Below are 23605 nucleotides of genomic sequence, written 5' to 3'. Positions count from 1 at the left end.
ATTCCTTTTTGCTGCATTACTTTAATGGGATACACAGTTCCATGCACATGTTGACATGGCATTTTCCCTTCTGCCCCCTCTGGAAACCTGTTTCCTGATGAAAAATTATGCAGCCCTTTGCCAAAGTGTGAATGTGGGAGAGATACTGATTAATTTGTAGGAGTGAAATGTTCAACTCTGCTTCTTTAATATGGCTGTAAGTGAATGAGAGAAGTGCCAGTAATTTCAACTTTCATCCTGACCCATCACTTGTTTCTAGATCCAGAAGAACAAACTACAGGCATATTTCAGTAAATAAAGCCTCTGAAGATGAAGATTTTTACATTTTTTTACACACACTCAGCTCCTTTTTCTTTCTCATTCTCTGTCTAGCTGGAAGTTTTAGCAGCATCAGCACTGGGAGGATGGTGAAAGAGAACTGGAGAAACACAGACATCCTAGTTCCAGTTACAGCATTGTGCCTGCAATAAACAATATAATAAAACGCGAACTAGGAAACAGCACATTTCTGCTCTAGCCCAGTGTTTCTTAATCCTTCCTTTACCTTTAAATATATTTTGTTGCCATGAACTCACAAGACTTCTCAAGATTTAAAACCCAGATTATCACTACCACCACCACCATTAAGCACTGTTGAAAAGGGGCACGTTATTCTGTCATACCCCTCAGAATGTTTTGATGGGATTAGAAATGAACTGGGAAGTAGAAAAGAGGCGGAGGGTTCAAAGTCCTGTGGACTTGGCCTTACAGCGAGGTAGAGGTGCAGCGCTATTTGGTGGGAAAGGAGACAAGGAGGAGGAATAGGAGTGGGCAGATTGAAGCATTTCTGATAGGAGACTGGACTCTTCTTGATGGGAAAGGGCAGTGGAGAGACGGGCGAAGGCTGGCTGGCTGTCAGTTCTGTTGCTCAGCCTGCCCCCTTCCCGCAGCGGAGCAACCACATGAGAGGCAATGTGTAGGGCCAGCTGGCCAGCCTTTGCCTTGGCTCCTGTCACGTGTTCACTCCAGCGTGGGGAGTAGGTGGACTGAACAAAGTAATTGTGTACCCTCGGCGGGTCCATGGACCACAGGTTAAGAACCACTGCTTTAGCCAATCCTACCTAAGATGTGTGTGCCTGCCTACAACAGGTAAGATAAGTTTGGCTCACCTGGCACTCCCAGCATGTCATATATATATAAAAAGGAGGATAGCTCTATATGCTTGGCCATTAAAATCTCAATCATAAAAAAGTGGACACTGGTGAAAGAAAAAATCATTCTTGGATGCATTTTGGAAGAAACCTTCAAGTGGTGTCTAAATAGTCTATTACTCAAACAAGGCATTGTTATATTTTACATCTGTATATTTTTAGTTTTGAATAAAATGTTTGCCTAAACATGTTAAAGTGCTTTTCTATTTTGTGGTATAAAAATCAACCCCTATTCTTTCAATGTTCCTTCTGCCTCTATTATCAACTTTTCTGTTAAAGTAATAATGCCTGGGAAGACATCTACTTTGCTAACGAAGGTATAGATTTATAACAGAACCACAGCATAGTCAATGGATACAGAAGCTATTTCCTGGACTGGAATTTCTTATCTTCCAGTATCTGGGAATCAGTTTCAGAAGACTAACTCCCACAACAAATCTCTTGATCCCGTTAGATTTTTATCTAGCTCCTGAAATGGACACCCAAAGGTACAAAGGGGGAAGACTTTTAACTGATTTGTTTGCCAGATGAGCAACTCATGTTTTATGGCATCAGAATGGGAGCATGCAGGAGTGTGCGCTAGAGAAGACTGTATCACTACCAATCCACTAATCCATAGACAGGATCCTAATCCCAAAAGGATTACCTACTCACTTACTCAGACTCCCAATCTGCAACATGGAGACATGAAACAAATGGGTTAGGCCATACTCTAATGCACCAAGGGAATTATTTGGGTGGCAAGGAAGTGTCTAGATGCCATAAACCACACAGCTCAAAACCTAGAGACGAGCAAGGAAGGCAGAAAGGTCTAAGGATCTGAGACTAGAATAATAAGCAGACCTGAAGGAGGAGCTTGAGGAGGAACAATAACTGTGAGAGGAGTTGTAGATATAACAGAAGACTGATGTTAACATACTGATCTGAAATAGCAGCCAAACCTCTGGAATTTGCAGTTGCAAATTATAATTTGTCATTAATATTGTAGCACCTCTGGAGTATCAGTCAAAGCTGCAGAAACTACTTTTAATAATTAACATTTGGGTCTAAGATACACATTTGAAAGCATGCTATCTGTGCCTATATAAGGGGCGACATTTACAACAACAACAACAACAACAACAACATACTCCATTTGCTCAGCTGTTTACCTAAAAGTGCAATTGCATATTTGGAAGATTATAGTTTACTGGAAAGAAAGGAACTGGCTATGATCATGACACTTGTCAATTTTTTCAGAAGCGAGCTTGTTTAATTTAGACATACAACTTAATATTTACTAATAAGCAATTAACTGTAAAGTACTCAAAGATGAGTTAATGAGGGTAGCTCAGTCATGTGAGAGACTGAATTACAACTCTCTGTGTGAATTAACAAAGTCCCTTTAACTAACAGAACTCGCTAAAATATCCTATGTAAAATCCATGTCCCCTAGCAGCTGTTTAGTCCAGGGAAGCACAGCTGTCTAAACTTTATTGGCACTAAATGTCATCCTTGCACACAAATTGGATGCCTGGAAAACCCAAAGGCGCATCTTGGTCTGTTAGTGCTATCATATACAATCATATTCCCCAATAAGATGTGAAAACTGAAATGGAAAACGTCAACAAACCTTGGCTGCAGCGTGGACTGGGGCAAGCCACAGTGACAAAAATTTACTTTGAGTTGTAATTAGTGACACTGTCATTTTCGTTTGCTCCTGCCAATTAATTTAGCCTGTCAAACAGAAAAACAGCAACATGCACATGATAATTTATATATGGAGAGATGGGTCTCACAAAGCTGTAGCTGCAGCCAGCAGAATTCCCTTGGAGCACTTAAAAAATAAAATGAAGGGAATGGGGGTGTGCATGGGGGTGGGCGGAAAGAAAGTTAAACTGTCCTTGTTATAATTGTTAACGCTGATCGCTCAAGTAGAAGACGGGCTGATTAAAACTCCAAACGAGCCTCTAGCTCGCTTATATCTCAGAGTCCGGAATGATAGAATCAGAGGAGTTTATTCATACCATTAAACCCCAGAGAACTTAATTGAAAGAAGAGCACAGCCCGGACCTTGACAAGCGGGAGGTCACAGTAATTGCTGCCGGACATATTTAACATTAAGATAATCAGGCCATTAATTACCCTTTGGATCATTAAATCAGCCAGTTGCAAAATGAAATTTCTGCCTCTATTACTCACTTGAGAGACCACAGGGGTGGCTTTTAATTTATCAGTGAGCTTGAGATACAAAGGACCAGGCATGAGGAAGGAGAAAAGGGGGAGAAGATGGGGGTTTGCTTCAGCAGAGGCAGGAATATCAATCCGCCATGCTTGGTGATTGTGGCAAATTAACTAGGTAAGATAACCTCAGCTTCTAAAGGCAGAAGCTGGGGGTATGTAAATAGATGAGGGCAGACAGGGAGATCAGAAGCTGCACACCACTTAGCAGGATAATAAAGGAAATCATCCTTGATTATCAGTGCTAATTTGGACACTGCCGGTAGCTTGTTATGCGTGTTCTGAGTAGCATTTAATTAATTCAATTGCTTGTTAATGAGGGAAGTGACATGTGGGGAGCAGATGCCACCCAACTGCAGATGGGTTCTGGTCAGCCCATCACAATAAAATCTTTTAAAAAAAAATCTCCCTCACCCCAAAATGGGAAAGGTGTCAAGCATGGAAGAACATTCAAAAGGGACAGAACACTGACCTCATCAGGCAAAGAGATGGCAAGAAATAATAAAGCCTGACAACAGTGGATATACAGGTACTAATGTTCCCAGAGGCTATATTTGTAATAGTACTTACATCCTTATGCCAGAAATTCAAGACTAACATGACTACAGCCATAATTTTACGATCTGATTTAACAAGGCAAAGAAAGGTCACAATGCAACTGTTTACCTCTGAGCTACAAGCACTAGAGATTCTGCAGTTTTGCCAGTGTGATTGTTCTTGCTATTATATACCAATTAGAATAGGTAAGAGTGAATTGCATTCTAGACAGACCCAGCACCAGGGTTGCCACAGTTCAACATCTAATGCTGCAAGTGCGCAGTAGGCAGGAGCAAAGAGAGAGGAGTATCAGGTCCATGGGCCAGTACAACTGAGGAGCCTGTGTTCCCTCTGTACAAAACTTCAAGAACACCAGAAACAAAGCTTTGCTTAGGAGTAGACTCCCCTCTCTATTCATCTGGCACCCATTTGCCTCCAGTAGCTGCTAGAATGGTGTCTGGACTGCAGAGGACAACAAGCATCCAGTATACCCATCTTTTCCTGGTTGCTCCTGCCTTCCTGCCAATCTGAGTCCAGGTTGGCTCAACCTGGTGACTGATGGATGTGTGTATGTGTTAGCCCTTGGTTTCCAGAAACTCAATCTTTTCATCTCCCATAACCTATCGACAGGACTCTGTTTTGTAATCACCTCCACATTTTGTGATACATAGGGTTTTCAGCAGAAACACGAGGCTTTTTTCACACTCCCCATACCAATCCTGTATTACCATTGTTCATTCTCAGTGCAAAATGGTATCACCAGATACAGATTTGCCATTTAACTGATAACTTAGGCCCATGTTGATTCACGTTGACGATATTCAACAAAAGAAACAATAGGAAACTATAACCTAGGAGTCCTGTCTGGGAGGTAACTAACAACAACATGTTGTGCTATCAAAAAATATGGGATACTGCAGTATGCATCAGAAAAGTATAACTGTGAAAATTAGCTAGATTTTCATTCATTTTCCCCATTAATTTTTTTAAAAAATCTGAATTTTTAATATTTAGTATATTGAAGAATTAAGCTGAATAGCTGTTGCACTTTAATTGTCCAATGGAAGAGGGGGTGTTTGTGGATTTTATTTATTTATTTAGAGTATTTAGAGTATTCAGCCACAAAGGCTCTCAGACTGGTTTACAGATTATTAATTTGACGGCTACCTGTCCTCAGGTTTACAATCTAAAAAGACATGACACAAAAGAGAAGGTAATGGCAGTGGAGAAGGGTGTCAAGTCCAGCAGATACTGCCAGCTATTCTCTCCCTCCAAGACAAGGGTGGTAGTAGTTAAAATGGAGGGAGAGCTTTTCAACTTCCTCTAGGCCTAGGCATGGTGGAGCTGTGCCTTCCTTTCCCTTTTTTCTCTCCAAGGCCAGGGTGGTAGCAATTAAGATGGAGAGATTTTCTCATAGAAAATACTCATTCCATCATGGACAAAGGTACCAACATGGTGGGCATGAAATACCTGTGGGCAAGAAGGGTGGGACTGATCTCACTCTGCTTTGCCCATTAGAAAACCCAGTGTAGTGCTAGGGCAGGCTGCAGGGTTGTTCATGGTCTACTGGACATTTATCTTAACCACCAGAAAATCATACTGTCTTGAACTGGATTGGAAGGCCAATATGAGGTGTTGGGTCATGGAGACAGAACACAGATACTGCTTGTTTACCTCATGCCCAACAGCTTCCCTGATTGAGTTAGCCAGAGGGCTTCTTAAGTGTTGTATAAGAACTTAAGAACTCTTTAATCAGATGTTCTAACTGCAAAGGAGGATAAGGCACTGCAAAATGTAAGATAACCAAGAAAACTGGAGGACATTACAAAATAAAAGCTAAAAACACTCATATAAATATAAATTCATGCTTCTTAGTCATGTTCCAAATGGAGGACATTTTGAACAGACAGAAGGTTGAAATGTAGGATATGACCTAGAAAAGAAGGACCTCTGGTCATCATGTCTTTAATGTGGTCTACAGGCTGTTGATTTCAGAGATAGTATGTTTCTAAGCATGCTGTGAATAAGCAACCTTGATGTTACGATTCTAGCCTTAAGTAGGGAATGTGATATCATACCTTGCTTGGTTTTGTAGGATCAATTGCAGATAATGTGGCCTGATGAGATGGGCAAAGTATGCAGTACTGAAACATTCTTGATTCCCCCCCCTTTTTTTTTTCTCGTCTTGTTAAATTAGCTTATAGGATATAATTGGATGGCTCCAGGATGTTGTTAATCATGATTTGTTGATTGTTTGTTGTTATGTGTCTTCAAGTCATTTCTGACTTATGGTGACCCTAAAGCAACCTTATCATGGGGGTTTCTTGGCAAGCTTCTTTAGAGGGTTTGCTATTGCCAACCTCTGAAGCTGAGAGAGTGTGACTTGCCCAAGGTCACCCAGTGGGTTTCCATGGCCAAGTTAGGATTCAAATCCTGGTCTCCAGAGTCCATAGTCCAATGCTCAAACCACCACACTATGGTGGCTATAGTGACAATGACATGATAATGGAAGTCAAAACCACAATTTCTGCCATGGCAAGCTTGGCCCACTTCTGAATTCTGGCCTGGTTTTGGGCAATATTGTCTTTGGTCATCGTAACATGACCCTTCTTGCGACAGCAACAAGGGGATTGTGGCCATGATGCTTATTTTGGAAATCTCTGGGGCCATGGTATAGGCCTAGTTTTGCTATACAGGATGGCTAGAGAGATCAATGTACTGCTATGATTCTCCTCCTAAGTGGAGCATCTATCTCAGTAAGTGACATTGGGAGATTGCTTCCTGGCCCCCTGGCAGCTGTGCAAGAGGGGGTGGATACAAAGTTGATGAAAATGATTGTGAGGAAATTTGGAGTAAAAGCTATTTTATCATAATATCTGATTCATGTATGGCTATCAGGGCTCTTCATCGGTGCCTGGCTATAGGGTTGGTCTGGATGAAAGTAAAAACACCAAGCCTGAGTTTGAACCTGGTAGGATAAAGCCTCTATGAACAACAGTGTGATACTTTTGTTTATGTTATAGGTCAGCTTTTTGTATTTGATGGGTTTGCACTCTCTCTGAAGAAGCAAAGGTTCAGGACGTTATCAGACAAGGGAAATTGGAAGTATAATCCAATGGCAATCCGAACGCAATCATGGGGTTTCACGTTATTGCGTGAGAGGTGATCACACTCAATTTCAGGCAATGGCAAGCTATTTTCGGGCAATGGGAATTCAGTTCAAACGCAATTCGAATTCACGTAAATTCACTGAATTAGCGAATTCACGTGAATACGTTCTGGCCCCACTTCCCTTTCATTCAAAATTAAGAGAAATTCCTCCCGTGTGATAAACTCCTCAGTTTGGGGTGGTTCCTGTATCCATCTTTGTTGGAGGCCCAATAGTCCCAGCACATAGGAGTGCCTATTGCCATCTTCTTCTGGCCATTCCTGGACTGGGAGAGCTTGACTACAGTAGTCTAGGCTTTGGTAACCTCAAGATTATTGTGATAAATTCTAGGTGAGGATTCCATTGGAGTTGGTTTGGAAACTATAGTTGATACAGAATGTGGCTACTAAAAGAGCATGGTATCTTTTAAATGACATGTAAGATGGTTGTATAAAATAACTGCATTGGCTGCTACTATGCTACCAGGCAAAGTTTATTGTCTTGGTATATAAATCCCTAAACAATTTGTGATCAGACTACCTCAAGGATAATGTGACACACATACATACCATGCCCAGTCATTGTAATCTTTAAGAGAAGATTCTTGGGGAAGGTACAAAGCCATTCAGCTAATTTAAAGCAGAAATTGTAGTGCTGCAGCTCCTGCTCAGAGGAATTATTCCCATGGTAATATTAGGCAGGGCAGGCACCTATCGTTTTGAGTTTTAGACATCTACCTAAGACTGTTTACTCAGGCATTCCCTAATCTATGTGTGTCTATTGGTTTTACTGATCACCACAATTTTTTATTTTTGTTTGTATTTTATTATTGTGTATTCTACATTTATACAACCATGTGATTTCTATGTTTAGTGTTATTAGAATTTGTATAATAAAATAAATTAAAAAACCTTGACTGGCCTTGGGTACAATGCATCTTGTACAAGCAGATAAAAGAGATTTGCTGCTTAGCCTCAGGCAACAAAATTTACTGGAAAGGCTTTTGATGAAACAATTCTGTGAGATCATGACACCTCTAATTCTCAGTAGAAAAAAGAATGGGAAAACCCAAAGGAATTTCAAAACATTTTAGGCTAGTACATGAACCTCTTGGGATACTCACATTTATACTAGAGTTTTAGCATGCACATCATCCAGTAGGAATCCAAACTAAAGACTCTAGTCCTCCAAATTGAGGAAGAGAAAGTATACATTCTCTCAGTTTTTTTGGCATAATCACTATAAATATCTAGATACAAAGTTGCCACAAGAGATCACAATGTTAGGTGTTCTAAGTCATTAAATGTTTCCATAATCATCACATATTCCTATCTACTTATATCCCATGGAGACATATGTAGCAGAAGAAGAAGGGGGAATGTAAATTATTTTATCCAATTTGCACATATATTATAGTTTAAATTATTTTAGACAGGGTTTAAATTATCTTAAATGTTAAATAGTTTAATATACTTGTAGTCTTTCTTATTTTTAAAAGTTATTTAAACTGGCTTTATTGTACATCACCCTTAGATCCTCAGATATATAGTGGGAGATACATATTTTAACAAATACATGATACATAGCTATTCACCCCCACCCCCCTGCCAAGATACATGGATATGCACTGCTACCAATGTCTTTTGCAACCATTACACGTCAGTATGAATCTGCTGACCTCAAATGGCTCCACAAGACTTAGGGGCTGAAACTACGGGCCCATAGAGACAGGCCAAAATAAAGCTGCTTTGGGTCACATTGGAAGTATGCTGTTTAAATGACACATGTGTCTTAAGAGGCCAGAAGCTGCGCCAAAGCTGCGCTCCAGTCCTTAGGACTGGAGTGTGACTGTGGCGGGGCTTCCGGACTCTTAGGATGCACGCATCATTTAAACAGCATACCTCCAAAGTGACCTGAAGCAGCTTTATTTTGGCCTGTCTGTATGGGGCCAATATCAGCAAAATAATCCAGATCCAGTGTGCAGTATTTTGCCCAGACTTCACCATGTTTACATGACATTGACTCATAAACATCCAGACTCAAATTATATTGATAACTGCACTTTTACCCTAGCTGAATTCAAATCGTATGTTAAACAGAGATCAAGGGGCCAAGGTTGGACAGATGAAGCCCTGTCAACAGAATGTTGCAATAGTCAGGTGAGAAACAACCAGGGCGTGAACCAAAGTCTTAGCAGTAGATACTGAAAGAAAAGGTCTGATTTTAGCTAGCTTATGTAGAAAAAAATCGATACAACTTGGCTGGTTGCTGGATCTGAGGAATAAATGATAAAGTAGAATAAGAAATTATGGTCATACTATGCGGTTCCTTCACAAGTTGCACACGAATGTCATCAACTGTAATTGAAAACAAATATTGCAAAGTTGGCTTTGGTGGAAAAATAAGTAGTTCACTTTTGGCCATAAGTTTCAGACGCCAATGAAGCATTCAAGCAGAAACAGCTGAGAGACATGATGAAAGTCGCTGTTCAACATTTGAGGAGAGTTCTGGAGAAGTACAATTGGGTGTCATTGGAGTATAAATGATCCAGAAAACCGTAGGAGCTAATAAGGTTATCTAGGGACAGAATATGGAGGGAAAACAACAACAGACCCCAGGATTGAGCCTTGCAGGATTCCAACAGATAATGAAACAGGAGTGGAAACCTGGCCTATAACGACCACAGCAAATGACGTATCTGAAAGGTACAACTTAAACCAGTTAAGGACTGAATAAGTAAACCCTAGGTCCTGGAGTAGATTCACCCAAAACCTATGATCAACAGTGTCAAAAACAGTGGAAAGATCAAGAAGAAGAAGAACAGAGTAAAGGCCTTTCAACTTGGCCAAAAGAAGATCATCTGCTATCTTTGTGAAAGCCATCCTGGTGGAGTGCAGACAGAAGCCAGACTGAAAAGGATCCATAAGAGAATTAGTAGAAAGAAACTTGAGACAACGAGAGTAAACAGCACGTTCCAAAACCTTAGAGAAGAAAGGCAGGAGTGAAATAGGACAGTAGTTAGAAAGGGAAAATGGGTCAAGTGAGGGTTTCTTCAGAATAGGGGAAACCAAGGCATGTTTAAAGGCAGAGGGAAAGGAACCAGTAGAAAGAGAGCGATTAATAATGTAAAGAAGAGAAGGCAGCATGAAAGGGGCAACAGAAATTAGAAAACGAGAAGGAATCGGGTCAAGAGAACAGGTTGACGGATTGGAAGAGTTCAACAACTTAGTTTGTCCAGCAAAACAGGAGAAAAAGTGGAAATTTTTATTCATATAGATGGTTGAAATGCTGGAACAACAGAAGAATCAGGGACTTCAAGATTAGAGCAGATAGTTTCAATCTTAATGTTGAAGTACCGATACTTGACTATAAGTCAAGAAATCTAATTATTATTATTATTATTATTATTTATACTTCCCGCCTCTCCCTGCAGATCGAGGCGGGATTACAACCGATAAAATCAAACAATACATTTTCACAATACCATACTACATAAAATAATCAATAAAAATACACCAAAATACAGTAAAATCATTAACATAGCCAAGTCGTTGTCTGTGTCTGTACGATTGAATCAGGTGTAGAAAATTCTGTAAGATCCACTATAAAAGATCAGGTGGATAGGCTTGCTGGAATTGCCCCCAAAATCTTGGGTAGGTCAATACTTATATAAGGGTCAAAACATAAGTGATGCTTAGAAGGGTCCTAAAGCAAGCAAGCAAGCCAGCCTGATGCCCCAATTTCCATTGAACACCAATTCCTTCCCCCTCCAGTCTGTTTTGCAAGCCTTTGTTTCCTATTAGAAAAACTCCCCATTTAAAAGCACTTGCGTTTCTCTCTGTTCCATTTTGCAAGCCTTTGCTTCCTATCGGAAAAACTCCCCACTTACTTCTCTCTTGCTCCATTTTGCTGGCTTCCCATGGAAAAACCTCTCCATTTAAATCCACTTGCTTCTTTCTCTGGTCTGTTTTGCAAGACCTGGCTTTCTATGGAAAAAACCTCTCCATTTAAATCCACTTGCTTCCCTCTCTGGTCCCTTTTTCAAGACCTTGCTTCCTATAAAAAAAACCCTCTCCATTTAAAACCATCTCTCCAGTCCATTTTGCAAGACCTTGTATACAGTATATGGTAAGTTGCAAAATCACTGGGAGAAAATGAGAGAGGAACTGGTGGCGAGGAAGTCTTTAGCAAAGAAATAAAGGTCAAAAAGAGACAATGTGGCTGCTGCTCATTGGAATTTATCAATGATATGTAATAATTCTGTTTAGCCATAAAAATAATATGCAAGAAGGAAGAAATAATGAATAAAATCTGCTCATTCCCTGGTCTTTTTCCATTAATGCTCAGCTGCTTGAGAACAAGAACGGAGATACCGAACAATAGGAGTGAGCCAGGGCTTTGACTTAGTAGAAAAGGTCATGGGTGTTGATATGGGGGCAAAACTGTCAAGAGTTGTAGATAAGGTTGAAGAGACAGCTGGATCCACAGCATCACTAAAATTTAAGGAAGAAAGGGAAGAGTCCAATGCCCGGCTGAATGTCTCAGGATTAATGGAATGAAGATCTCGGAAAGAGCGTCAAACTACTCGATGGGGAGGTGGGTTATGGGCAAGAGCAAAAGAAATAAGATAATGATCAGATGGTGGAAATTCACTGGCTGTATAATCAGAGATTGCACACTTTTTAGTAAGAACTAAACAAAGACAATGTCCAAGAGAGTGTGTGGGTGAGTTAGAGCAAAGTTCAAAACCAAAGGAAGATAACAGATAACTAAGGCATGTGGTTGCAGGATTATTAAGATAGTCCATGTGGATATTAAAGTCCCCTATGATTAAAGATTAAAGATACCACTCCAATCTTGATTTGGGCACAGGACACAAGTATAAAAAAGCCAGCTTTTCCTAAAACTGTGGAGTAAAATGTATGTTTTTAAAAATTGCATTAAAGCCTAAAAGAGGTGCTTTCACTGTAAAATTTGTCATATGGCATGTGTTCCAACACCACCTGAATCAAGGTGGGTACAGATTTGTTTTTTGGGTTGTTGCTAGTACGGATCAGGGCTTAGATCATGTTCTGGTAATAGATATCTATGTACAGTGCCAAAAAGTCAAGCTAAAAATAAATGGGCAGCACGTTTGTATGCAGAAAATACATCCTCTATTGCATGTTGAAGAAAAAACAAAATATCAGAGCAGTTCCATGAAACAAACGTACAACCAAATATTTTACCAGTTCCTGTTCTGACCACAAACTTGCCCTTTCTGGTTTCCAAAGGTGTAACATTCTTTTATCAAGCAAAGTTTTGTTCCCATGAGCTGATCATCAGACACTGTTCTACTGCTTTGCTAGTCAAAACCAGTGCTTTAGCCGCCTGCTTTAAACAATATCAATAACAACTGGACAGGAAAAAAAAATCTTGATTTGCACCCCAATTCATTTAATTGTCATAACATTGATCAGTTTTAATTTGACCCACATTACTGAGGGAGAGTTTAAGGGCAGGTGCCCCCTAGACATTAAATTTAATATTGAATACACTTGGAAAAAATGTCAGCTGTTGCACAATCCATACTGAAAGATTTTTCTTTTTTCTCCCTTTCCTGGGAGTAATTAAAAGATGCTTTTCTTGACTAATGATCCCCCGTTTAGAAATGGGAAGTCGATATTCCTCCTGCAGCAGTCAGCTTCAATTTGTCACACTGTTCCAGAAGTTTGAGAAGTGGTTCTCATGGCTGTTTGGTAATTGCTGGAGCCAATTACAAGCCTTTTAAAGCTGACCTAATCAGTGGTCCACTGACAACAGTCAGAAGCCAGCTGGTCTTGCTTTGCTCATAGTTTCAAAAACTTTTTCTTCCTTTCTTTGCTACTTTACAAACTTTCTGTGCTTCTTCCTTTGTATAATCACACAAGTCACAAACCACAAATGTTAACGTTTACAAGTTGCAGGCACTAGATAAGATTTTTCTTGGGGATAATATGATACCTGGGCTTAAAAGTTTGGCGTGGCTTCCACTTTATTTCTGTATATAATGAGTGGCCTGTTTCTGATTGCTAGGATATAAAGATAGGTTTTGACATTGCAAATGTTATGATCTCCTGAAATATTTGAACTTTCACAGTGTCAATTAAAATTACTAGGATGAAATTATTTCCCATAAACTCAACAAAGTTTGAGCTTTAGATGAAAATGTGTCCTGAAAATGAGTCCTACTTTCTTCAGCCACCAGTAACCCCAGGTTCAGGCCTGGAAGTAGCTTAAGAATGCTTGCGGGAAGAAGACATAAATCTCCAATAGTCTGGTATCCCACACACCAAGAAGGTATTTTTGCTCTGACATGCATACAGCCCTTCCCTCTGCTTGCCAACTGTTGAAACGATGGTGGAGAATGAGAAAGGAAAAGATGACAAAGTGGAATTGCAAAGATGGCAATGAGGGAAGATGGAAAGAGGATGTACAGACAGTTAAACAGACAGTAATTGTCATTGAGGTTTCCATTTTGTGAAACATATAAATAAATAAACAAGAAAAGTGGGGGAGAAGGGTCAAAGAATGCGTGCACAAACAAAAATAAGGTGAACGGGAAAGATGAGGGAAAATTTTAGAGTCCTTTCTCCTCAAAGCATGACCTCCATTTATTATTATGTAACATACAGAGAGCAGTTATACCCTGCCCTTAAGCCAAAAAGACTCCCAGAGTGTTTACAGATTGGTAATAACTTTTTAAAATACTGATATCAGTATACCACATTAAAAGAGTTACATACAAAATGTACAGTGTTAATTCTAGAGAATAAAATATTGTTACCATTAACCCTCTACCCCCGGATATAGTCTTTATTTGCTTCAGTACAGATTGGCATGTCTATTTTCTACAGTTGCCCACAGTTAAGAAAATTAATGCTATCACATAGAACTCTACCAGTGGCTTAATTTCACTTGCTGCTCTAAGCTTCAGTTACAACAGACAGACAACAGGCAGTGCTGGAAACCATCCTACTCTTTCTTAAGGCTAACATTCCTTTAACATTTTAAAAACAATTAGATACCTGTTCTGGTGTTTGTCCAAGAACATGCTGATCACGAGCATTATACCTTTCTTCCCTTCATCACACTGAAAGACTAGAAAGATTTGTTGCCTTTGCTGACACCTTGTGTTTGAAATTCTAGCTTGAACTAACTTTATTAAAGTAAATATGATGAGCTGTGATTGTAACAAAGAGTTATGCACATTACCACTTAGCAGAAAACAGAAGAAACACTCCCAAATTACAGAAAGTGGTACAATTTGTTAATCTTTAAAGGTCAGTTTTACAGGACAAACATGTATGACACCAGAAAACAATACTGCCTAATGGGTTAAAAATCTATATTGCAAATTATTAATTACAAGAATTTTTGAACTGCTTTTCAACGCACCAGACTCCCAAAATAATGAACTAATGTGAAAAACAATGCAGCCCATAGAGGATAAGGTCCATCTGAGTCCCCATATGTTGACTAAAATGACAGTGAAGCACAACTGATTTCAAAGGGCTACTGAAAGGTGAGTTTTACTGCATTTTACTTCTACTTCTTTATCTAAAAGTTCATCTTTATCAAAGTTTAAATAGAATTTCTTATCATAAAAATTCTAAATATAAGGATATAATATAATTGCAGAGCCTAAAGATGTATTTGTGATTTCATTCTCAAAATGAACCAAAGGTGGCACCAGAAATTCATTTAGTGGTAACGAACTAATTTAATAAAGTACTGTCGATGTTATGGTACACATGTTAATGTATTTATCCCTTATAAGAAAGACACAAAAGAGACTCAGAGTTATCTTTGCATAATGTTGTGAAATAGGAGATGAAGAACAAACAGTCAGGTACACACAAAATCACACATCTTTTCTTTTAGTTTGGAAAAAAGTACCAAAGCTCAGCTGCACTGTGCAGCCCGAGACAAAATGAGCTCTGAAAACAAATGGACTGACTTTGCAATTCATCCACTTTTGAAAACATTTTATTTTATTTACACCCCACCTATCTCCCAAAATGACTTCCAAAGCAGCTCACAACATAGATTAAAACAAAATGTGGCTAAAATCCAATCATAATATTAAAAACTTAATGCAGTATCCTATGAAGAACAGCATCAACATTTAAAAAAAACATTTAAAACATAATAAAGAATAAAAGTGCAGCACCTGCTCATTGAAAAATGTTCTGCATCAACCAGTAAATAGCCTAATGCCTGTTTAAAGCAAAAGGTCTTTCACCTGTTGGGAAAAGGGGAGGGGGCAAACTAGCCTCTCACAGGGAGAACCACAACCTTGAAATTGCCACAGAGAAGGCCCTCTCATGTGCCCTTCCCCGAGATTCTCAAAATTCAACCACATAGGAGGATACCGTTTTTAAATAGTCTGGACCCAAGCTGTATAGGTTGCATCCAGTGATGCTACATGGAGGAATTCATGATAGACAAAAGGCACATAGTAAAACTATGGAATTTGCTACTGCAAATGTAATGATGGCCACTAGCCTGGAGTGCTTTAAAAAAATAAGGCAGAGGAATGGAGAACAAGGTTATTAATGGCTATTACTCATCATGGCTTATATTGCTTCCAGTATCACAAGCTGTATGCTCCCAACTGCCAGCTGCTAAGGGAACATATATGTGTGTATGTTTGTGTGTGTGTGTGTGTGGGGGGCTATTACTGCAGGCTTCCCAGAGACATGCAAATTGCTACTATAGTCTCTTTCACTCTTCACGATTATAGGAATATGATACCACTTTAACTGTCATGGCTGCTTCCTGTGGAATCCTGAGGTTTGCAATTTGGGGAGGCAGTAGAGGAGCTCTTTGGCTTCTTCTAAATGCTCCTCCCTGACCTGCCAATCCCAGGATTCCATACGATGTTGTTATGGCAGTTAAACTGGAATCATATTGCTATAATTCTGTGGTGGAAAAGAGGGATATGGAAAGGCAATGAAGGACTAGATAGACCTTTGGTCTGAGCCAACTAGGGCTCTTCTTATTAGTTTCATGTACACAGTAAAGTGAAACTGGCTCTTAAACACACTCAAACAGAAAGCATGTACTCAATGACACAAAAGTATATCATGGCCTACATATGACTTCTTTTCCTCCTTGCTGGCTATAGATAGGACTATAATGAATTATGATGTTTTGGTAATTCTGCAGCTCCAAATTTGATCCTGGGATAGGGGTAGAGAGGTGTTACCACCAACTACAGCTATTTATTTATTTAATTTATATGCTGCCTTTCTCCCAAAAATGGAGCCAAGGCAGCTCACAAGATAAAAACAATTTAAAAGAATTCACAATAAAAATTTTAAAAACTAAATGCTATGGTGGTTCTTTTAGCAGTCAGTTCTTTTACAATATACTGGAATGTATACATTAAGCATGAAGACAAACATTAATGAGTCTAATAATTGGAAGAGGTGGACCCAATGTAAAAAATTGTCATCCAGCTTGTGTTTCCATTTTATGTTCTCAATTATTCATCTTCCAACTTGATTTATAGTTCATAATCTATGAACTGACCACCTGAAAATTGTTAACTTTTCAGCACTCCTTTTTAAAGGCTTTGTGTGATTTTTCAGTGTTTGGACATGTCAAACAGGAGTCTGGAAGCAGCTATTTTATAATAGGTTTTAGGTACGGCATAATTTATACAACCTCAAAGTGTTATGTAATAGATTAATGAGTTTGCTTAGGTATCTTTTAAGGCCTAGTGTGTGCATTCTTTGATCTGTTATGACTGGGCAGATTGTGAGGCACAGAGGTGAAGGACTAAGGTCAATTTTGAGGTTTTTCCTCTAAAGAGACAGCATTTTTTACTTAAATATTCTGTGTTCTGCAGGGCTCTGGGGTTTTGGGCAGGAAATGTTGACACTCTTGCTGACAGGTCTGAAAGAAACCTCTTTTCAACCCCAAGGCTAAGGTTTGACTGTAGAACAGAGCAAGAGGAGTCTTCACAGGAACTTAAATGCTTATTCTGACTCAAAGTGGAAGAGCCAGAGTGGCATAGTGGTTTGAGTTTTGGACTACAATCCTGGGGACCAGGGTTTGTTTCTTTGCTCAGCAATGGAAACCCACTGGGTGAGTTGGGCAAGTCAAACACTCTCAGCTCCATGCTAGGTTGCGTTAGGGTCATCATATGTCGGAAACGACTTGAAGGCAACAATAACACCACCACCAACAAAAGAGCATGTGTTGTTAACATATGAAATAGTAAAAATTCTCATGTCTTTTACTAAACTACTCTTGAAACAAAGTAGATATAGAACAAGAATCACAGTTTCCTAACAGTTTAGACCATTCCATGTAGTAAAGAACTAGAAAGCTCGTTTGTTTGACTAGAAAGAAATTCCTTAATTTTTGGCAGAAGGAACAGTCTTGTGGCATCTTAAAGATTAGTCAATTTTATTATGCAATGAGATCTTGTAGCACTTTTCAAACTAACCTGGTACCTCTGAACCAATTTCAGAAACTTCAAGTAGCTCAAAACATGGCAGCCAGATTGGTTACTGGGACATCCAGCAGTGATCATATCACACCAATATGAAAATCACTCCACTCACTGTCAAATAGTTTCTAGGCAAGGTACAAAGTGTTGTCGATTACCTTGGAAGCTCTACATGGTTTAGGTCCTGCTTACCCACAGGAGTGCCTCCTCCTGTATAATTTGCCCTGTACACTCAGGTCCTCTGGGAGATATTTACTCTAGTCAACCAGAGGATTTTTTCTTCAGATGCCCCTTGACTGTGGAATCATCTGCAGGAAGAGACAGAACAGCTGAATCTGCTGTCTGAATTTAAAAGAGAATTAGTTCTAGTTTCATCCAGCAGGCCTATCCAGTTGATTTTTAAATTGTAATTTTATTTGATGAATTTTAAATGTGGATTTGTTTTAATACATATGTGTTTTGTTTGTGCTTTTAAACTGATGTTGTGTTTTTAGCTCATGTTGTGTATTTGTTGTTGTTCCCCACGTTGATCCATGGGGAGAGGCAGGTAAGAAATCTTCACCACCACCTGTGTGAAAGAAGTTGTAGCACACTGATATTTAAGACTAACACAGCTATGGTCTCTGAATTCAATTTTATTATATAAGGAAAGGGGCCTCAGTGGCACAAAGTGCCCTTTATCAACTTTGCCAAGGGATCTTGTAACATCTTTGAGACTGAGAGAAACAGGTTGGTACCATAAGCTTTGTAGATTTAAGTCTCCTTAATCAGATGCTTAAGTCTACAAAAGCTTAAGCTATCAACTTCTTTCTCTCAATCTCAAAGATGCTACAAAATCTTTTTGCATACAGTCTAACACTGCTATGTCTTTGAATTTTATCAGTTTTGACAGATGTATTCTACCTATCCTACAGGTTAGCTATAATTATTCTCACATGGGGCAATCTTCTGCTCAGAGTATTATGGTGTATTATATTGTCTTTGAAGACAATACATTTGAAGACCATCCAGAAACATTAGTATGTGCAAGGCTCCTCACTGGGACTTGTCATTTGAACGTATTATTCCAATGCTGCATTAAATATACTGGACAACATCAGTTAGCATCCAGGCCCAGTTCAAGATATTAGTGTTTTATTAATGTCTTATGACAAATCTTCTTGACAGAGGAGCTTCTTTCACTTCTACATGCCTGATAATTAACATAATTTTTGGATGATCTTCCCTGTGTGCCATTGCCCCCAAGAGCATGACAGGTGGCAACGAAGATCTAGCAAGATATAGCATTCTTACTAGTGGCCTCCTGTCTATGGAATGACCCTCCTAGGAAATCCACCTGACATCCTTATTAGATACATTTAAACAGCAGACCTTCCCCTTCTGGCTTGCATTCAGATGCCTATCAAAGTAAGTACCAATCTGGAGTTTCTGTATCTTGTATTGGTTTCCTTAACTTTTACTATTTACATTTGATTGCTTCCTTTCAATGTCCTAATATATTCTGATAAGGAATCAGATGGCTTATTTGTTCCGCTTGTGGTTTACTGGCTATTTTGTAAATTGTTCCTAGGACACTGGCCAGTAGGGCAATATTTAAATGTAAATACTGTTTACATTATCACCATATTCAAATGATGAATATTCCTAAGTCCACACATCTGTTTTCAAAGTCCTGGTTAGGTATTTTTGACACATATGCTTTTAAAATACTTGTATGTACAATGAAGCAGCCTACCTTGTGGAGTCTGGAGAGGGTTTCGAACGTCCCTGGGTGTTTTCTTCCCACACACTATTTGCTAGCTCGTTCCCAATGGAGGACATTACTTTGATGAGTTCTATAGGCCAATCGTCCAAATCAAGGGAACGGACACGTGAAAGGTGTGTGCCAAGGTTTCGGTGTATCCCTGAGCATTCAATACACATGAGCGCTCCCAGATTTAAGCTTGCCCAGTCAGGATCTATTGAAAAAGAAAAATAATCAACAGAATGAAACTCTCCTAATTGTAGGCTGGCCAGAAGAACTTATCTGCAGAGTTAACATGTTGATTGAGTAATACAAGCTACTGAAAAGCCTGAGTCCCCCTCCCTATTCTAGGTCAGATGACACAATCTCCAGTCTCTTCAAGAGCGTATGGAATTAGCACAGAAAACACTTGTTTCCAACACAAGCACCTAGGAAATTTGCTATGGGATAAGGACATGCCATTTAGTTTTCCAAGGAAGATCAACCCTATTGCCTTGTCCTTGTTGAAGCCTTGAGTAATGAGAAGGAAAAGATTTATGTTCTTACATGAAGTAACATATGCAGTCTCTTTAGATGTCATAGGATAAATATTCCTCTGAAATATAGCCTATATCACCTGGTATTCATTGGTGGTCTCCTATCCAAGTACTAACCAGAGCTGGCCCTGCTTAGCTTCCAGGATCACACAAGATCTCCTGCCTGTCCAATAACGCAGAACTTAACAGCTAAGTTGGTAGACACTCTGAGATATTTTCAATGTTAAAAGAGCAAATAAAAAGCAATAATAATCAGAAATAAATATTTATTCATAATGTGTTGCAATTTCCCTCTTTTATATAGAAGGGCTCCTTTCACCTATCCATGGCCTTTGTTAGAATGTGAAGAAGGAAATGTTCTTTGCTTCTTCACCTCCTTCCCCTATAGCTACTATACTGCACTTAGGGCAAAAAAAATGAAACACGTAGATATAGGATGGGGGACACCTGGCTTAAGGAGACAACATGGGAAAGGGATCTAGAAGTCCAAGTAGACCACAAGTTGAACATGAGTCAACAGTGCGATGTGGCAGCTAACAAGGCCAATGTGATTTTAGGCTGCATCAATAGATGTATAGTGTCTAGATCAAGGGAAGTAATAGTGCCACTATATTCTGCTCTGGTCAGGCCCCACCTGGAATATTGTGTCCAGTTCTGGGCGCCACAATTCAAAAAGGACATTGAGAAGCTGGAGTGTGTCCAGAGGAGGGTGACCAAAATGGTGAAGGGTTTGGAAAGCATGCCCTATGAGGAGAGACTTAGGGAGCTGGGTATGTACAGCCTGGAGAAGAGACGGTTAAGAGGTGATATGATAATGTTGTTAAAATATTTGAAGGGATGTCATATGGAGGATGAAGCAAGCTTTTTTTAATGCTGCTCCAGAGAATAGAACCCGGAGCAATGGATGTAAGCTACAGGAAAAGAGATTCCACCTAAACATTAGGAGGAACTTCCTGTCAGTGAGAGCTGTTCGACAGTGGAACACACTCCCTCGGAGAGTGGTAGAGTCTCCTTCCTTGGAGGTCTTTAAACAGAGGCTGGATGGCCATCTGTTGGGGGTGCTTTGAATTCCTGGACGGCAGAGGATTGGACTGGATGGCCCTTGTAGTCTCTTTCAACATTATGATTCTCTGATTCTACCCCCAGAAAAAAGTAGGGTTAGTAGAGTTTCAAAAGCAGTACAGACTAGCGGACGCCTCTTGTCTCCTGCCTTCTGGCTGGTATCTTACACAGAAAACACACACCAGGAAATAGTTCTACTGGGGGAAAGAAACTCTGGAACCAACACATTATGCAGTTTCAGTTTTTAAATTTAAGTACATTTGAGAATCTCAAGCTTCCCTACTCAATATTTCATAGCAGTACAGGAAATGGATAAAACGGCTTGTACTGGACCAGCACTTGGCTAACACTCTGTTCTTAGCCTATTTTAAAAAATCATTCTATTACACAACAGGGAAGAAAATAATCATAATTAGTTTTCTACTATTTTGGTTTGCCCTCCCTCTGCCATTACACTAGAAAAAAACTACTTCAATGTTTTGAAGGCCATAGTTTTCTCTTAGCAGGATATAACTGTGACATGGTAAGCTGAAAAATGAGTGAAATTTTTAAAAAGTCTCTTTCCTCAAAAGTGCTCCAGGTCAGTCCTAACAAAAAGATGAGATTTTAATCTAAGCGGCTTCATCTGTTAATTAGGATTTAATAGGCATACACCACACAAATCAAATTCCATAATGAACACTAACTTCTAAAGGGAACATGTAATACAATACCAAGAGGGCAAGAACAGGAATAGGTGTTCACGTAACACTGAAGCAAAGAGACTGTAAGCTTTATGAAGCTCAATATAATATTCCTTGTGCAAAAAATGGTTGTACTTACTTTGTACCTCACAGTCCACACAGCGAGAATTGCCTCTGATGTTTCTTATTGACTGAAGGGCCATGGCCTCATTCTGACTTGTCAGTCGGGACTGTATGTATTTAAAGAAACACACATACAAGAAATAAGAGCCCAAAGAAAAAGCAGACACAACATCACTGTGAGATGGTGAAAAAGAGTTCAGACCCAGGTTGAATGAACATGATCGTGGAATTTGATGTCTTTGGTTAGCTTCTCAGAGAGTTGATCCTTTAGCATCTTTAAGTACTGCAATTCAGTGTCTGACAAGCACAGCTCACCATTTTTATCCATGCTTCTGACAGCTCAAGCTTTTATTGAACCACTCAGGCATACAGAGCACAGGACATCTGGATTCCAGCTGGGGTTGTCAGAGGTAAAGCAAGTTCAAAACTGAAGCCTGCTGTTAATACCTAAACTGATCATAGAACTGTCCATTCTTAGATGGAGAGACTACAAAATTAAAATAACTTCTAAATAGTTAGTGATGGTTAGGAAAAGTTGGCAATGCCATGCAACAGTAAACTAAACATTCTATCATCAAAAGACCAGTTCTGATCTAATGGCTTGCATTGTAAACCTCTCTCTATAGCGGCCTGCCTGTGACCTCAACTTTGACCTGGAGAGATAATCTCTACAGAGAGTTACTTTCAGCCTCTATGCCAGCTGAGTCCTGAACAAATTCAACTAACTGTCGGAGATTACGAACTTCTTGCTTTGGATTTCAATGGGACGCACATAATACTTTCTGTAAGCTGGATTCCTGATACACTATTATCTGGTTTTCCTGTTAATGGAGTCCTCATTTTTTTCCTTCCTTTAGAAATTTTAAATTGGCACAAGTGCTCATGTTATTACATTCTAAGTTAGGATTATAAAATACAAATTAGCCATTATTTGAAGGTACTGTTTGTTTATAGTCCCCAACAATTAAATTTAATTGTTGTTATTTAGGATCATAAGACATCTAATTTATTTCCCTGATATGTTTAATGTACTGAACTTAATTACAGAACAGAAGAAAAAAACCCACGGAGTTTTTCCTTGTAAAGGACAAAAGAGTGTGAACATGGATTTAAGGACATATGCCCTGATACAACTATATTTAGTCATGACTAAGCCCCACTGGAATAACCAAACAAGTGTTTTTCATTAAAGCCATAGAACTAGGATTACAGTTCAGAGGTAACCATCAGCTAAAAATATGTGAGACAAACACTATCAAACATCTACTAATAGCTAAGAAACACTGTCTAAAATAGATAGATTTTCACAGCAGCTCTGTAGTAGGTGGGAGATTTTATACTAAAAACCGAAACAAGTATGTATTGAAATGGCTAATCCTATTTCTATTTTTTAAAAACATTTTTTCAAATTTGATATTTATGGAAAACTGGAAAAGTGAAAAATTACTATTACTGTAAAAAAGGTTATAAAGTACATTGGAATAATATATACCTATATGAATATAATATACAGACATAAAAACGCTTGCCAAGCTTTCTCTTTTTAAGCCTTATAGCGACTCTAAATGCTGAAAACAGTGATTCCTTTCCATCAATCAATGTTGTGCATCTAACCTTATTCTTGCTGCTCTCACACGACTGCAGGCTGGCCAGGATCTGACTCTCAATAGCCTGGACCCAAGCATCTCTTTCTTCATATGTTGTTGCTTCAAAGTGCCAAGTCTGACCAGTGAGGGACACAATGATAAATTCAAAATTTTCTTCTTGTTCTGAAATAGAAGTGGAAGGTGGAGGTGAGAGGGGAAGGAGACAGGCAGATTTATATTTAAAGGAACAAGAAGATGAATCAATGAATTCCATAGCTCTTTTATGACTATTTAAA

General features: G+C 39.1%; 1 protein-coding gene across 4 annotated transcripts in view; it reads right to left on the bottom strand.

Moving 5' to 3' along the window:
- LOC149305370 (arf-GAP with GTPase, ANK repeat and PH domain-containing protein 1) overlaps positions 1-23605 on the bottom strand; it is a 385626-nt gene that overhangs the window by 39939 nt on the left and 322082 nt on the right. For all 4 annotated transcript variants that reach the window (XM_089477938.1, XM_089477941.1, XM_089477940.1 and 1 more), the window contains 3 exons: positions 23338-23492; positions 21740-21830; positions 19311-19533 (listed from right to left, as the gene is read on the bottom strand). In XM_089477938.1, the coding sequence (XP_089334064.1) occupies positions 19311-19533; positions 21740-21830; positions 23338-23492 (469 nt within the window). The remainder of the gene's footprint in view (positions 1-19310; positions 19534-21739; positions 21831-23337; positions 23493-23605) is intronic.

This window comes from Sceloporus occidentalis, unplaced genomic scaffold (assembly GCF_023333645.1).
Source record: "Sceloporus occidentalis isolate IW3139 unplaced genomic scaffold, rSceOcc1.0.p SCAF_12, whole genome shotgun sequence".
NCBI lineage: Eukaryota > Metazoa > Chordata > Lepidosauria > Squamata > Phrynosomatidae > Sceloporus > Sceloporus occidentalis.
Note: the sequence above shows the minus strand (reverse complement) of the source record. Positions and strands in the feature narration are given on the sequence as shown.